At 40.7% G+C, this 14,974-nt stretch overlaps 1 protein-coding gene across 2 annotated transcripts; it reads right to left on the bottom strand.

The window, feature by feature from the left end:
• Window positions 1-179: 179 nt before the first annotated feature.
• eno1a (enolase 1a, (alpha)) lies at window positions 180-10,143 on the bottom strand. Of its 2 annotated transcripts, none has more exons than XM_084367386.1 (12): window positions 10,015-10,143; window positions 7,457-7,551; window positions 5,366-5,461; window positions 5,170-5,228; window positions 4,354-4,423; window positions 3,301-3,434; window positions 2,926-3,148; window positions 2,325-2,522; window positions 1,214-1,415; window positions 1,018-1,126; window positions 814-872; window positions 180-703 (listed from the first exon to the last, which is right to left on the bottom strand). In XM_084367386.1, exons 2-12 carry the CDS (start codon window positions 7,539-7,541, stop codon window positions 640-642), a joined length of 1,299 nt encoding a protein of 432 aa, XP_084223512.1. In that variant the 5' UTR covers window positions 7,542-7,551; window positions 10,015-10,143; the 3' UTR covers window positions 180-639. The 2 variants fall into 2 exon arrangements, with proteins under 2 accessions (XP_084223512.1, XP_084223511.1); XM_084367385.1 differs by lacking the exon at window positions 5,170-5,228 and adding an exon at window positions 4,851-4,909 and having other exon boundaries at window positions 10,015-10,078.
• Between the last annotated feature and the right edge of the window lie 4,831 nt (window positions 10,144-14,974).

Genomic DNA, 14,974 nt, shown 5'->3' with positions numbered 1-14,974 from the left:
CTTGTCTCATTTGATAGTGATCATTATGAGCTGAATTGTAGATTCAAAAACCAGAGTTTCTTCTTTGTTTCCTCTCTTGCGTCTCCATTAATGGTTATAGTATAAATCTTTGAATTGATTTGGGAATTGTAACATTTTAAGATTAAAAGTTGAACACACAACAAAAAAATGACAAAACATTTCAAACTATATTGTTTATTACATATTTCTGCCAACGCTTACAGCAACACAAGACCTTGTCAGATGCGACACATTGCACACAACAGTACTATCACCACTGCTTGAGGCAGAGTTGTACTAAAGTTACAGTAGCTCAAATACTCTGTGGAGCACCAAGAATCACTACAACTCACGAGAAGCGAAACAAAAATCTCTCACACAGTTACACGGACACAAACATAGGGACCAACACTATTCAGGAGGAGCTAAAGCGTATTTTGAGGGTGAGCTGAGCTGTGGTTGTACTAGGACGTACTGTAGCTTCTCCAACGCCACAGACCACAGACTTGGACCTTGTATTTCAGCTTTGTTCTCTCCATCTTCTCTCCAGACCGGGCAGGCGACCTAGCGTGGCGTATATGTGTGGGGGTTATTTATTATGAGCAATGAACACACAGAGGCCCAAGGAGCGAGAGCAGCTCAGATGGGGTGCCTGAAGTTCTGGCCGGCGAAACGGGCCTTGTCGCCGAGCTCCTCCTCAATCCTGGAAGAGAGGGATGATAGCTTGTAAGATAAGACGGTTCTGTGGTGGTAAACGCACAACTAATATGTTAAATAAGTTCAGTGTCAAGCTTTTATTTAGCCATGACTCACCTGAGCAGCTGGTTGTACTTGGCCAAGCGCTCAGATCGGCAAGGAGCACCTGTCTTAATCTGGGAAAAGAATTAAATGACATATAAGACTCAATCTGTGAGGTAAAAGCTTTGAATAGTCTTTAACTATTCTACTTAGTCTCTTTAAAAATCTCAACATTACTGACAACACGCAAATGGACTTCAAAATAAGACTGAAAACTACCTGTCCAGTGCAGAGACCAACCACCAGGTCAGCGATGAAGGTGTCCTCTGTCTCTCCAGAGCGATGGCTGACCATCACACCCCAGCCGTTGCTCTGGGCCATCTTGCAGCTAAAAGAGAGAGACGTACATCCCTGTTAATACACACATATAACAGCTTGTGTAGTGCGACGGTGGCACTCTGTTGTGGACACTCACGCCTGCAGGGACTCTGTGACGGAGCCGATCTGGTTGACTTTAAGCAGCAGGCAGTTGCAGGACTTCTCGGCCACACCCTTGGCGATACGTTTGGGGTTGGTGACTGTGAGGTCATCACCCACCACCTGGATACTGGTGCTGGCTGTGAAATTGGTCCATGCCTCCCAGTCATCCTGGTCAAAGGGATCCTCAATGGACACCACTGTAAGATAGGAAGAAGATAAGCAATGTTACAGTCATAAATCAAAGCACTGTTTTGGAATCCAGTGTTTAAAAGTAAGTTTTGACTGAAACCTTGAACCTCCAATTACTGATTTTTGTAGCCACTTGGGGGCAGTAGAAACAAGCTGCTAAAAGCGCCACTGTTTTCACCAGCTGGCTGCTGACTGAGACTGTAGTGTGCAGTGAGTTTTACAGGATTTTCACAGACAACAGTGACTTGTTCTCGCCAAAAAACAAAGCTTATGAGAGAAGTGAGAGAACCAAAATCACGGAAGTTCTTCTTTTTCTTCTTCTCACTGTATTGTATGTCTGCACAGGCCCAGATGTTGTTTGTACATGTGATTACATTGGACAGTTGCTATATAGCCAATGTCTATTTATTTAAGTAGTTTGCTTTCACAGAATTGTACTTTCTTTAATCTAGTGGTAATTACTTTTATGGGGTTTTTTATTGTTGATTCTCTCCTGATCAGTGAAGCAGTGAGTACTTTAATCACGTTTTATCATGTTTGTCTGTCGACAGTGTTATTTGTTAAATGTGAGTCACGACAGATCCCTCGTCTTCTATGTAAACCAAATCTACCTTTGGGTACAAATAAAGTAACCTAAACCTGAACCTGAGACAATGCATACAGTCATCCATCATGCAGACTGCATGTACACGGATGCAGGATCTACAATTTTAAAATTTTCATCTCACAATTTATGTAAAATGAATTAAGTAGACATGACCCAGTCCAGTCATTTGAGACTGTTCTTTATGTTTCGCCTTTTTTTTTTGTTATACTAAAATCATCTCTATAATATCTTAAGCTTTTGATCTTTGAGATCAGCAAGTTGTACGAGGTTCAAGGCTATGAAGAAGATTTGTTCGTTGTTAAAAACCCACCGGGGTAATCTTTGACAAAGCTCCTGTAGAGGTCAGCCAGCTTGTCAGGGGAGATGTAGCGGCTGGGGTCGTCAGGAGACTTGAAGTCCAGGTCATATTTGCCAGCCTTGTAGAACTCAGAGGCAGCCACATCCATGCCAATAACGATCTTGTCAGTGTAGCCGGCCTTGGCGATGGCATTCTTCAGCAGCTCCAGAGCTGAGACAATAAACAACATACAATGAGTTTGTGGCTAGATATGAATATAAAACATTCCTTTTCAAAAAATGAGTCAAGACTGAAGACTCTGCTCCACTGGGGCATTTGCCATATCAGCACCTTGACCTGACACTGGAGTCAGAGGCGGGTAATGCACTCGGCACCGAGTGGAGGCCTTAATTTAGAAACCATCTGTCAGCCCAAGAGTGACATGATAAGTGAAGAACTTCCCTGGGAGGTCTAAGAATGTAATGCTTTCAAGAGACTCCCTATGACTAGTTAAAGGCACACAGTAATAACTGTTAATGAAGCTCTTTTCTTAAAAAAAAAAGTAATTTATTCAGTTGGATCTTAACTTTGTCAGCTTGTATTGAAACTTGTAATGTAAAGTGTTTTCTCTCACCTTCCTTGTTCTCCAGGATGTTGGGGGCGAAGCCTCCCTCGTCTCCTACATTGGTGGCGTCCTTGCCGTATTTCTCTTTGATGACATTCTTCAGGTTGTGGTAGACCTCAGCACCAATACGCATGGCCTCCTTGAAGGTGCTGGCTCCCACAGGCAGGATCATAAACTCCTGCATGGCAAGCTTGTTGCCTGCATGGGAGCCGCCGTTGATGACGTTAAAAGCCTGAAAGGAAGCAGACAGGATCCCCTTTCAGCTTAATGCAATCAGGACTGAATGTAATGACTCTTAAGATCAAACATGTCTGTCCTACGAGCATTACGAGTCTCTATGAAGCCTGTGATACATGATTTAGGTAATTGCACTATCATGCTCACAGGGACAGGGAGGATGACTTCAGGGTTGCCAGCAAGGTCAGCAATGTGGCGGTAGAGGGGAACGCCCTTCTCTGCTGCACCAGCCTTGCACACAGCCAGGGAGACACCCAGGATGGCATTAGCACCAAACTTAGCTGTGGGATAGATGAAAAAAATTATTTCAATATATTGTGTATATTGAGTGTAATTCTTTGAAGAATCCATTAATGAACCAGTATTGTCTTCTGATATCTGTATTCTTCGGTGATTATTTTCTGGACTAGTTCAGCAAAAGTCAATAATGTATGAATGATTAATAAATAATAAGGTTCTAACATAAACATAATGTATGAATGGTTATTGTTTGTTTGTTATTTTGTAAAACAACATTATGATGTCATTATTTTAGAATAACAGGCCCCATCTTAATTAATTTCAATGAATGTTGAAAATGCAACTCTGTGTCTGTCTGGAATCACTACATAATCCACTCATTGACTACTACCTACGTATCATTGTGATTTTATGTTAATAGTTGTTGTAAAGTAGACTTCTGGTATCTAGTAACTCTTCTTGTTTTGGTTATTAAGAATTAATAAGTTATAGAAAAGGTAAGATCAAGATTCAATATTTTAACAATGGCGTAGCCGTCAGTGTTTAAAAGAAAATGTAATTGAATCCTGAGCCTAAAAATGGAAAGTCAAATCGAACCCTAATTGATTCTGACAGGGCTCCAGGGTGAGACTATTTTGGTTGCACATGCACCCAAAAATCTGTGATGTGTGATTGAACATTTTCATTGATCGCACCGGTGCGTCTGAGATTTAGAGGTTCATTTTTCAACAAAGGAGATTATTGCAATTTCTTGTTGCATGTGATATAAATGAAGAAAATGATTTTCACCCTTTTTCCCCCCGTTTACAATCATTTACATAATGTGTTAAGAAATTCAGTTATAATGTATAACTGGGTGCACATAAATTAAATGAGGTGCACCAGTGCAACCAGTGTGAAAAGTCTGGAGCCCTGTCTGATATTATCAAACCAGTCATAGTATATAAAGTAGCATCTTACACTTGTTGTCTGTGCCATCCATGTCCAGCATCAGCTTGTCAATCTTGGGCTGATCCACAACAGTCAGATCCTGGATTAGACATAACAAGACATGTTATACTGTTCACATGGAAACAAAAGTTGAAATAGGTTTTCATATATTAAAACTCGTTAGTTCAGAAGAACACACCCCAGTAATGTTAGAATGATCACAGCATCTCAGAATAATACCACTGAAGCTCTGCTAATGCAATGGCTTACAGAATACATCTTTTATATTAACGTAAAGGTCAAAAAACAATTACATCAATGTAAAATATTCAGATAAGGAACAAGAAACAACTGCTCAACATGACAGGTTTATGCAATGTCTCATCACTTTGTTTTAAAATCGTAAAGCTGCCAATGTTACTAATTTTTGTGGAACAAGTTCCTATTGAATTTTCAAGATACATGAACTAATACATGAATTAAGTTTTTTTGCACAGTTTTATTAGTCAAACAATAAGTGGTCCTACCTTGCCCACCAGTGCAGGTGCAATTGTTTTATTGATATGCTCAACAGCTTTTGAGACACCTGCAAGGGACAAGCAGACCATGACTGACCCAGACAGGAGAAGTCCATGCAGAGCAGGCGAGACAGATGACCACAGAGCACCTCACGCAAACTTATGTATGAGGACATGTGAGTGTCTCTGATGGGGAGACTATTATTTAGCCATTTTTTTATGTTTAGATCTGTGAACATCTGTTAGAGCCTGTCAAGATTAGTTTCTTCATGCTGCGGGGCACACCGGTATGTGAAAGAGTCATCCTGTTATTCCACACTTTATTTACCTGGTTACACAATGCAGGGGCCAAGAATTCATTTATATATTTAACTGCTCTTTTGACTCCTAACAGGAGGAAGAAGAAAGATGGAAGAATTGGAAATGAAGAAGGAAGACACAGAATGTATAGACGTGTTGAAATGACATGAAAGATAGCAACAAAATAGAGTTTAGTGAGTTGAGAGTGGGAATCAATGCCTTACCTTTGCCCATGTAGCGTGTTTTGTCATTGTCACGGAGCTCCAAAGCCTCATAGATGCCAGTGGAAGCACCGCTGGGTACTGCAGCTCTGAAAAGACCTTGGAGACACAGAGGACATTTGGTCACTTCCTAAACTGCTGTTTCATGTCGCAAAGGACTGAGTTGAAAAATGTTACCATGAGAATCAATATGTCTGACTATAAACTATGTGATTCATATGTGATACACAGAATCTGCAAACACAAACATGTCTGGGAGTGTTAAGTGCAGGCATGGTTGATTGATATTCAAGGAGCCACAGCAAGTAAAAGGCAATGCGGGTGACATCCAATCAGCTTAAGGCATTTCCTGCCACAGTAACATACATCATTATTCTGTCCAGCCTCCACAGAGAGAAATAAAGCATGTGAGTAGAGGAAGTTGAACTGGCTGTGCGGCAGAAGGCTGTGATGTAACAAGGGAACACAGGCTGCCAACTGAGCATGTGCAGTGCATCTGTGGAAGGATGCCAAGCCACACCCATATATAAAAGGATGGCCAGTTTGGATTCATTCAAGGAAGGAGAACTTTGGTGGTGAGGAAAAATCTATTGAGTTTGCTCAGTGGACCGGCGGGGATGGTGTGAGTCTGAGGGGATTTAAGGCTTACTGTAGGACAGGAGGACAGAGTTTAGGAATAACAAATCATCTGCATCAAGACATCACCTGGCTGCCGCTGGGGGATGCAGCTGCCAGCAGCCAGTCTGGTTATATAAACTGAGAAGTCATGCTACCATTGCATGATTAACAATCTATCTGGTCTAATACAATCCAAATATTCACTGAGACGGTCTTCACAGAGTAAATGCATCATGCACAAGAACATTTAATTAAATAGCTTTCTATTTTGTGCTACTAACCCCACTAAGCAGAGGATATAACAGTAACAGTGAGTGTAAATGTCACTCTAGATTACCAGAGCTACTGAAGCGGCATCATTCTGAGTACAAGCATAGTATGCCTGTGACCGAGAGGCAGGCTGGTTACGTAACAGCAAAGCACATTACAGTAACTGTATGACAGATGTGCTCTGGGTGCAGCACACTCGGTTAGGTCTAATGATGCCAAAACAGGCCTGGCTGACATAAAAGGGAATCCTGTCACAAAAGAATAAGGGTGCTATTTACAGTAAACTAGACCTAATGGAGAGACGAGCGGGCTGCAGAAGAGAGCAGTCGATTCCCGGCCAATGCATTCTAGGCAGTGTAGCCCGTTCCACTTCCATGTCAGTGGTCATTCAGGTTGCTTCATTAACATTCTCAGGACATTTCATCGGGTTGAGCTCTTCCATTGTTTTAGCTCTCAGAGCAGAGCAGCTCGTCAAAAGACTTCAATCACAGTCGGGCCATTAGTTAATTGAGTAAACTGATCTCAAGCTTAGGCAGACGTGTCAAACATTGCAGGGTTTGGGTGTTTTATGCTCGGCAGCTTCACTATGTAATCTGACATACAATTAGGTTAGGGAAGCAGATTTCATTTACCCAACATCTCTAGCTTGCAGCCAATATCAAGGATTCCACTCAAGTCGTAAGTTTGCTACTGTATAAGCTTTTGGTGCTCACAAACAGGAACGATTACAGTAACAGAGTGCTGTACAGGCAGTGTGATGTTACAGGGGCTATTTTAACACATTCACCATCTGATCTGATGGACTCTGGGTCTGCAGCTGGCAACAGTGCAGGGCAACAGAGATGACACACTGTCTTGACGGTCCTAATCCACAACTTGACTAAATTTCGCATGCTAGCCAATGGAACATGACACAAAAATGTATGAAAATGTACTTAAAATATGATGTTTTAACTTCAGCATTACACTAACTAATTACAGTATATTATAAAAAATTATTATAATATACTGTAATTAGTTAGTGTAATGCTGAAGTTAAAACATCATATTTTAAGTATATTATGGATATGTTCAAAGTACCTGTTAAACAATGTGTAGATGTTTAAAAACCACTAAAGTTTGTTTTGTTATGACCCTCTGTTGTCGGCTAGCTAGGTGTGCCATCCTATTCAGTACATAAAATCATATGTTTAAGTCATACAGTACCTTTCTTGGTGTACAGATCGACCTCCACAGTGGGGTTGCCACGGGAGTCAAAAATCTCGCGAGCGTGGATCTTCAGGATGGACATGGTTCTGGATCTGCAGAGGAAACAGAGAAGAATGACATCAGTGTTGTTCAAAAGTCTGAGCAGACACCCATTACCCTGCACTGCTACTTACTGAATTAAAGCTACCTCAAGACAAACAGTGACTCGGCAAAAACTTGAATGCTCAATGACACAGGAGGGACAAAATGTAATCTAATAAAGAGCTCGAGAGCAATAAACCATCCACTAGATGCATATATATATTAGCTGTGCAGGCCACCTGAACCAACTGATGTGGGCTGGTCAGGATGGCAGAGGTATTAGTCATAGAAGGGCGTGGCTTATGCAGCAAAAAAAATCTATTCAAAGTCAGTTCAGTTTACTTAATATGACAGATTACGCACCAGCATTGCAAAATCCTTTCAAAACTGAGCTGAGAGCACTGCTGTCAAACAGTTGAGTAAGAGCTCTTGATAACAGCAGTGAAAACTCACTATAAGGAACAATAAGTGAATGACTTGGCACAATGCATGTCTGGCTTCTTTTTGTCTATTGTACTGATATGGGTCAAGGCCTGAGTAGTGGTCCAATCTCATGAAGCCTTCATTATCTCTCCAAATACCAGCAGCCGGGGTCAGACAGTCTGCACGCCCACCGCTGCACTATTGATTCTCAACTGTTATATCTAACTGTCCTGAATCTGCACCAACTTGCTCATCTACCCACTCTGATTGCATGAGTGAACTCTGGGTACAGTCTGAGCTGGAGTACAGCAGCACCAATGGAAAATCCTCTGGCCTTAAAAGTCTGTATGGAAACACGCCACAGGCTACAGCCAATAGGCAAAATCCCCCAAAGTCAAGAACGCACGTACCATGATCTCTAGTTGAGTGGAAAATTTGACAGTTTAATGGGACTGGGTATTGAACCCCAATACTTTTTTCTAAATATCCAAATGTGTCTCTGGCACCGAGTGTCTAAAACTGTTAAGTTAATCAAGTTTACAAGTTGTATGTCTCGGAGATAATACAATTCTCGTATAGTTATTCTATGATAAGATCATACCTGATTTAAATAAACAGTTTAACGAATTAAGACTGATATATCTTTTGTTTCAACAACATAACAATTTGTTTTCTGTAGGAAGAATGAAAACAAGCATTTTATATAAAAACACGCTAACATTTCTCAAAGTAAGATATCAAAAAAGGTACAAAATGTTACTGGAACGGAAACAACAACAAAAGTCCAAAAATATAGACAAAACAATAGGGGGTTAACCCATTAACCAACAACAATAATCAATTAATCATTTCAGTCATTTTTCAAGCAAAAATGCCAAAACTCCCAACTTCCAGGAATTGTGAAGATGCATATCCTCATGCAATCGCTCATCTTTTGAGACCAAAGACTAAATATTTTGGGCTTTGGATTGTTGGTTTTACTAAAGGGGCTATTCAAAATAGTTTCAGGCAATTGTAACGTGTTTTTCATTATTTTCTGACTAAATTATCAGTTTATTCATGGAGAAAGTAACTAAATCACTCAATAAAGAAATGATTGTTAGCTGCAGCCCTAACATATAGACATGGATTCCTCCTATTCCTTTTTGTTATTGCTGCAGGTCAAGTGTAAACGTGGAGCTCAAGGAGGTAAACTGGCAGCACAAAATGGCACCCACAGATAAATAAATAATAAAGGATTGACACCTGATATGTGTCTATGCATGTTAGTTTGGCATAGCCCTCAGTTAGGCTACATTTGTGTCTGTCAGGAAGCCATATTTGTGTTAATACACATATTAATAATAATTAATAAAAACAACACCTTTAAAACTGCAGTAATGCACTTATAATCCACTAACTGAGTGGCTCTGTCAAAGTGTCTCCTGGAGGTATGACAAGTAGAGAAATGAGTGACCATCATAAGAAATTACACAATGAGTAACCCTGCTTCATACAGTAATTTTCCTACAGCCGGTGGACACACCCCCATGTCTGCTGCAAGCAACTGGTAGCACTCACTGCCTGACTCAACATGTGCAGCCTGTGACAAAATCTCACATACCATCACATCCTCCAAAGCTTTACACAAAAGAGACACATATAGTGGTTCTTCATCAAATGGAGAGGACTGCTGGGAGTTGGACTTGCAACTTGACGCCCCTTTTCCCACACACTCTGCAGCTCTAAATGGAGTGACCTCTCGCCAGCTGACGGCCTGGTTTAAAAATAGACGGTGGGCTACAAACTACTCCATCCTGCGAGCCACTAAAACATCAACTCAAGAAGAAAAAGGCGTTTGTAAAAACAGGAATAAACCATGAGAACTAGCTAACACAAGGACAAGACTGAGGTTATCGTCGAGGATGAGGAACATCATGTACACATTTATAAAAGAGAAACTCAGTTTATATTAACGCACGCTGACTTAGACTGGCCTCTTTTAGTCTTTAAAGCTCCTGTCCTCAGCAAACATTTCATTTTAAAAGCAGAAATAACGGAGTTAAAGTTACCTTTCCGGCCTAACTGTGTGCAAGGACGGTGCTGTCTCTCTCGTGCGGGCAGGCAGGCAGGCGGAGAAGGCGCTCGTGACGCCTCGGGTTGGATGATAAGCGGACGGAACCAGGAAGTAACGCGGCGGCGAGGAAGCTGATTGGCTGGGGATGACTCACGAGGCAGAGAGTGCGAGGAGAGACGCACGTTCACCATCAGGAGTCAGACCTCACATCGTTAATGAAGGAGGATGCGGAGTTTTCTTTTGTCTGAGATAAACATTACTTTGATTACATATAAACAGAGAGACAGAGAGAAATTATTTTTAATTGAGGTGAATTGTGGGAAATGTAGTGATTTTTCGCGTGATGATGAAAGAGGCAGTATGCGGAAAGATGACGCAGTGTGAGTACGTGCAGAGGAGCAGGCAGGAATCTCCGATGCAGTGGTTCGTTGTTGGTCACATGACACTTGTGGTCACGTTTTCTGGCTCTGACTTTCCTTTTCCCATCACGAATTTTATGAGATGTATGGCACGAAGAGGTGTGTGGGTTTCTTACAAGACCACAGGGCATCGTTGTAGTCCTGTAGGCTGAAATATGTCCAGACGTCTGGAGCAAGACTGGCTGACAGATTAATTGAACCGTTGTTTGAACACAGCATATCAAAAGGGGTATTTTGTCCAGCACGTAGTACCAATGGGAAGGTTAAAGATGCTATAAAGTAGGAATATTTAAAATGTTTTGTCCTTAATATCAATTATTATTGTCAATAATCAATTAATTATCAATGTTTTATGTGTACCCTTCCCTTATACAGACTGAAATTACACAAACTATGTAGTTTAAAGAATGGTTGCACTCATTCACGTGGAGATTGCAGTGTTGAATCACAGCATGAGTGAATACTGGGTTTCCCTCCCGCACATCTGACGTCTCATCGTCTGAAGACGTATTGATCTCACGCAGCTGCGCAGTGCAGTGAGTGCAGCATCCACAGCAGAGCAGATCAGAGCTGCTGTTGTTGCTGCTGCTGGAGCTTCAGTGTGATGACAGCCTGCTGCAGTGACCTTGAGACTCTGCCCGTGTTAAATCCAACTGCGCCATCTGCTGGACAGATGCTCTCAGTATAATGTCACGGCAACAAGTGCCTCCAGCAGACATGTCCAAGTTTGGAAGGAGGTAATCATCAACACAAGGACAGAGGAATGTATTGACTCAGTCATGACCAGCTAAAAAAAACACCTTTTGTAGTATGTTGTGATTACGCCTATGATCAAGAATGTCCTTTCTATAAACAGTGTTTTCTGAATAAGCTGGTGAGTTATAAATTAGGAGCAATGTGAAAATGTCAAAAATAAACTTCATGTAGCCAACTTTGTTCATGTGCTCAGCATTTTTGTGACAGTGGTGGGAGGAGTGTTGAAATAAACTAAGTAAAAGTAGTAATACCAAACTTGGAAAGTAGCCTAATTATTCACAAAAAATCTTAATTAATTCCTAAATCCTAGTTAATTGAAGCACAGAAGCATTTTCAACTAAATGTAGGTAAAGTATAGTAGCTATATCTGTCCTTGTATTATGATTGTATTTGTATTTGAATGTACCCGTCGCTACGACAACCTAATTTCCCTTCGGGGAATGATAAGGTTATCTGTCTATCTATCTATCTATCTATCTATCTATCTATCTATCTATCTATCTATCTATCTATCTATCTTTTGCCACTATTACTTCATATATTATGAACTGCTTCATATTTCATAAACTGACAATATATTTAGTATGTAAAATTTTAATCTGCAAGTTTAATGGTAATTCCAGTTGTCAGATCAAAGTAGTGCAGTAAAAAGGACAATATTTTCTTCTGAAGTTATAAATATAAAGTTGCAGGAAGTAAAAAAGAAGAAGCTCACTGTATTTATGTGCAGTTCTTGAGTTAATACTTATTCTCCACCATTGAATAATGAATTAAACAATTAGTTAACTGACAGAAAATTATTAAATGACAGTTTGAGTTGAGTCTTTTTTTCAGGGCCATCCAGCTTGTTTCCTCTGTCCTATGTAAATAACATAAACTACTTGATAATGGGGCGCCCCAGTATCTCAGTTGGTAGAGCGTGCGACCCATGTACAGAGGCTCTCTCCCCCATCCCACCTCCCATCATCGCCCAAAGCCTTCCTGTCAATAAAACCATGAAAAGGCCTTTAAAAAAAACTTCTTGATAATGGCAATATTAGCATCTTAATTAAGGGTGAGCTGCACTCCGAGACAATAGACCTCTGTCACAGCAGAAATGTTGACTTATCTTAAAAAAAGGAAAAGCGCAAGTGTTTCTAATAACATTTACAATGGCGTTTTTCTTTGAGTGAGTCATGGCAGTGTGACAGCGAGCCAGCATCACCAGTACCAGGAACCTGAAGCAATTAAGAGGAATTCAGCTGTCATTACTTTCTTTTGCGCATTTCCTGCTCTAACATGTCAAAATGTCTTCACCCCTAGTGCGTCCTGTTCTGTACAGGCCATCTACGGAGAGAGGATTTTGTAGAAATCTGCGCTCTTATCCAGCAGCTTTGCAGTGAAAGAGACCACAGTTTGAAACTCACGTAGCTGCACATTCTTTTCCCTCGCCTCACAGCTTGTTTGAGAATGAAACCACCTACAGTATGTACCTACAGTATATTCAGCAGGAGAGGCAGTGCTGAGGAATATGAAAAAGCTCAGTTGGATTGAAATCCTTAATCTAGCACTAGTCAAAGAGAAGATTACTGGGCACCACTTTCTAATAATGGTTGCAGTGGTTCATAAGTAATTCAGAAATCCCTTATAAATCATTACACGCCTTTATATGAACAATTTCTGGATTGCAAGATTGTGAAAAATCACTCTTGCTGGTGTTTAAACTCCCTCAGCATGACATTCATCAGAAAGATTACTCTACTCGACCTTCAGGAAAACAGCTGCAGAACATCTGGACCAAAATAAAATTATTAACAACTTATCTACAGCTGCAGGCTCGATGGATTGTCTTCATCATTGACTTGTTTACATTTGAAACAGCAGGATTGCTGGTTTATTAGTAAGACAGCCCCACAGGTGCCTCGCTGGGCCAATGGTTAAAATCTCATTGTCAAAGGTTCAATTCCTCACTGGGGAACCGTTGTTGCATGTTGTACCCCTGTTCTCTTCCCGTGTTTCCTGTCTTCATCTACTGGCTGTCAAACAAGATGTCCAATATGCCACAAAAAAGTAATTATCACTGACATACTAACATTGATACGTTGACGACTTATTGGTAAGTGAGAAATTCATGAAACTTATTATTAACGACTTTGTTTGGATTTGTTACGGCAGAATTGATGGTGTAATATGCTTTGCTTTCTTGCTGAGTGTTAGCCAGCAGCTTGCTAACTTGGCTTAGCTCAGCAAAGCTTTGCAAAAAGGCTGGAAACAGTTCAGTTTTCAGTTTCAGTTTGTTTAATCAGTACAAGAAACAAGTGTAAAAATGCCAGTTCACTGTTTCACAGGAGGTTATGTGACCATGCACAGTAACTTCCCCTAGTTTGTGCTTCTTGCCTGTTGGGTGCCCAGGGCCAAAGATATTTCCTAAAATGCATATTTTTAGCATATATTTTACCAAAATGTCAACCTCCTCCTTAGAGTCACACATTTACTTTGACTGCAGCCAGTCGCCTGGTGGCAGCTTGAGTTTTTTACCACCTGAGTGATCTGTGCTCTGCAAATATGTAGGTCACCATTAGAAAGCTGCACCAGGTTGTGAGGAAGCATTGTAAGAAAGTTAGTAACCTGCATGTTGCTGTCAGCCCATTTAAATTTTTTTTCCCATAACCGAAGCACCAGCCGTCTTTGATGTTACATTAAAATGTCAGGCGGTCTGCATGGAGCTGGTGAGACGCCAAACCAGAGAGAAGCCTCGCTCTGCTGCATAGTTTTGAGGAAGTGACTAAATCTCCATCTGTGACCTCTGGCTCCAACACATACCCAGACAAAATCTATGTGAAAGTCAAATATATGGTTTTCAGATCATTCACGTCAGCCTGCAACCTTATCCTACACAGAATTCATACAGTTTGGTCTTATGAAAATGTCACTGCCGCTGATCGGCAGCTCACAACGTCAGAGACTGGAGCTTCAGTGACTCAGACTGTGGTTGAACTGGGCAGCTTCCATCTGTGTACTGTGCAGCTGTGCAAGTCAGTTGTTCCTGGAAAGAGTCTTTGTCCCCAACAGACTCTGGTTAAAATACAAGTAAATGAAGACTTAAGACCTGTCGATTCGTATTCATTTATTTTTCACACAGTTTTATGGTTCCAAGTAACACAACTTCCCCAATTAGATGAGTTTGCTTGTTTTGCGTCGTTGGTTAATTTCTGGAACCTTATCATCACCACAGATAAATAGAGATCTATCACACACAGTTTCAGTTGCACCAAAAACAACACAACATGTTTTTGTTTTTTTCAAATGCATTTCTTTGCATCCTCCTATCTCAAGGAACTTTTTGGTGCCAGTGCAGAGAAAGAAACATGAGAAACCCACACGCATACACATGACACATCATTTTTCTGTCATTTTTAAAAGCTGAACAGATACTCCGGTCCATTAATACCTCATGTTTTGAAGTGTTGACTGGCAACCACTACGGCATTTCCGGTAAGAACACAATAAGACAGTGTCCACTACTAGGTATTTTAATTAAGCAATGCAAAGTCTCCTCTCTTTCCATTAGTGTCAGTTACGAGTGGATTCGACAGACAAAAATGAAAAACTGATTCAAGTTTGCAAAATACAAATGAGTTGCAAAGGTGTAGCAAACACAAATCAGCTGTTACATCCAGTACAGAGATTCCTTCATTTTGCATAAATGCACATAAATATCCTCAAGGCACAAGGTAAATTTATTTTTACAATATCAGGGTTTTAAAAAACGAAACTAGTCATTTTATGCTACATTCACAT

This window comes from Pagrus pagrus (assembly GCF_965226575.1).
Source record: "Pagrus pagrus genome assembly, chromosome: 11".
Classification (NCBI taxonomy): domain Eukaryota; kingdom Metazoa; phylum Chordata; class Actinopteri; order Spariformes; family Sparidae; genus Pagrus; species Pagrus pagrus.
The sequence above is the reverse complement of the archived record's forward strand: the minus strand, read 5'-3'. Positions and strand labels throughout refer to the sequence as shown.

Coding starts and splice junctions, on each gene's coding strand:
- eno1a (XM_084367386.1), bottom strand. CDS start 7,541: ATGTCCATCCTGAAGATCCACGCTCGCGAGATTTTTGACTCCCGTGGC. Junction 1,416..2,324: donor CTTTGTCAAAGATTACCCCG/GTGGGTTTTTAA, acceptor CCTATCTTACAG/TGGTGTCCATTGAGGATCCC. Junction 704..813: donor AAGTACAACCAGCTGCTCAG/GTGAGTCATGGC, acceptor CCTCTCTTCCAG/GATTGAGGAGGAGCTCGGCG.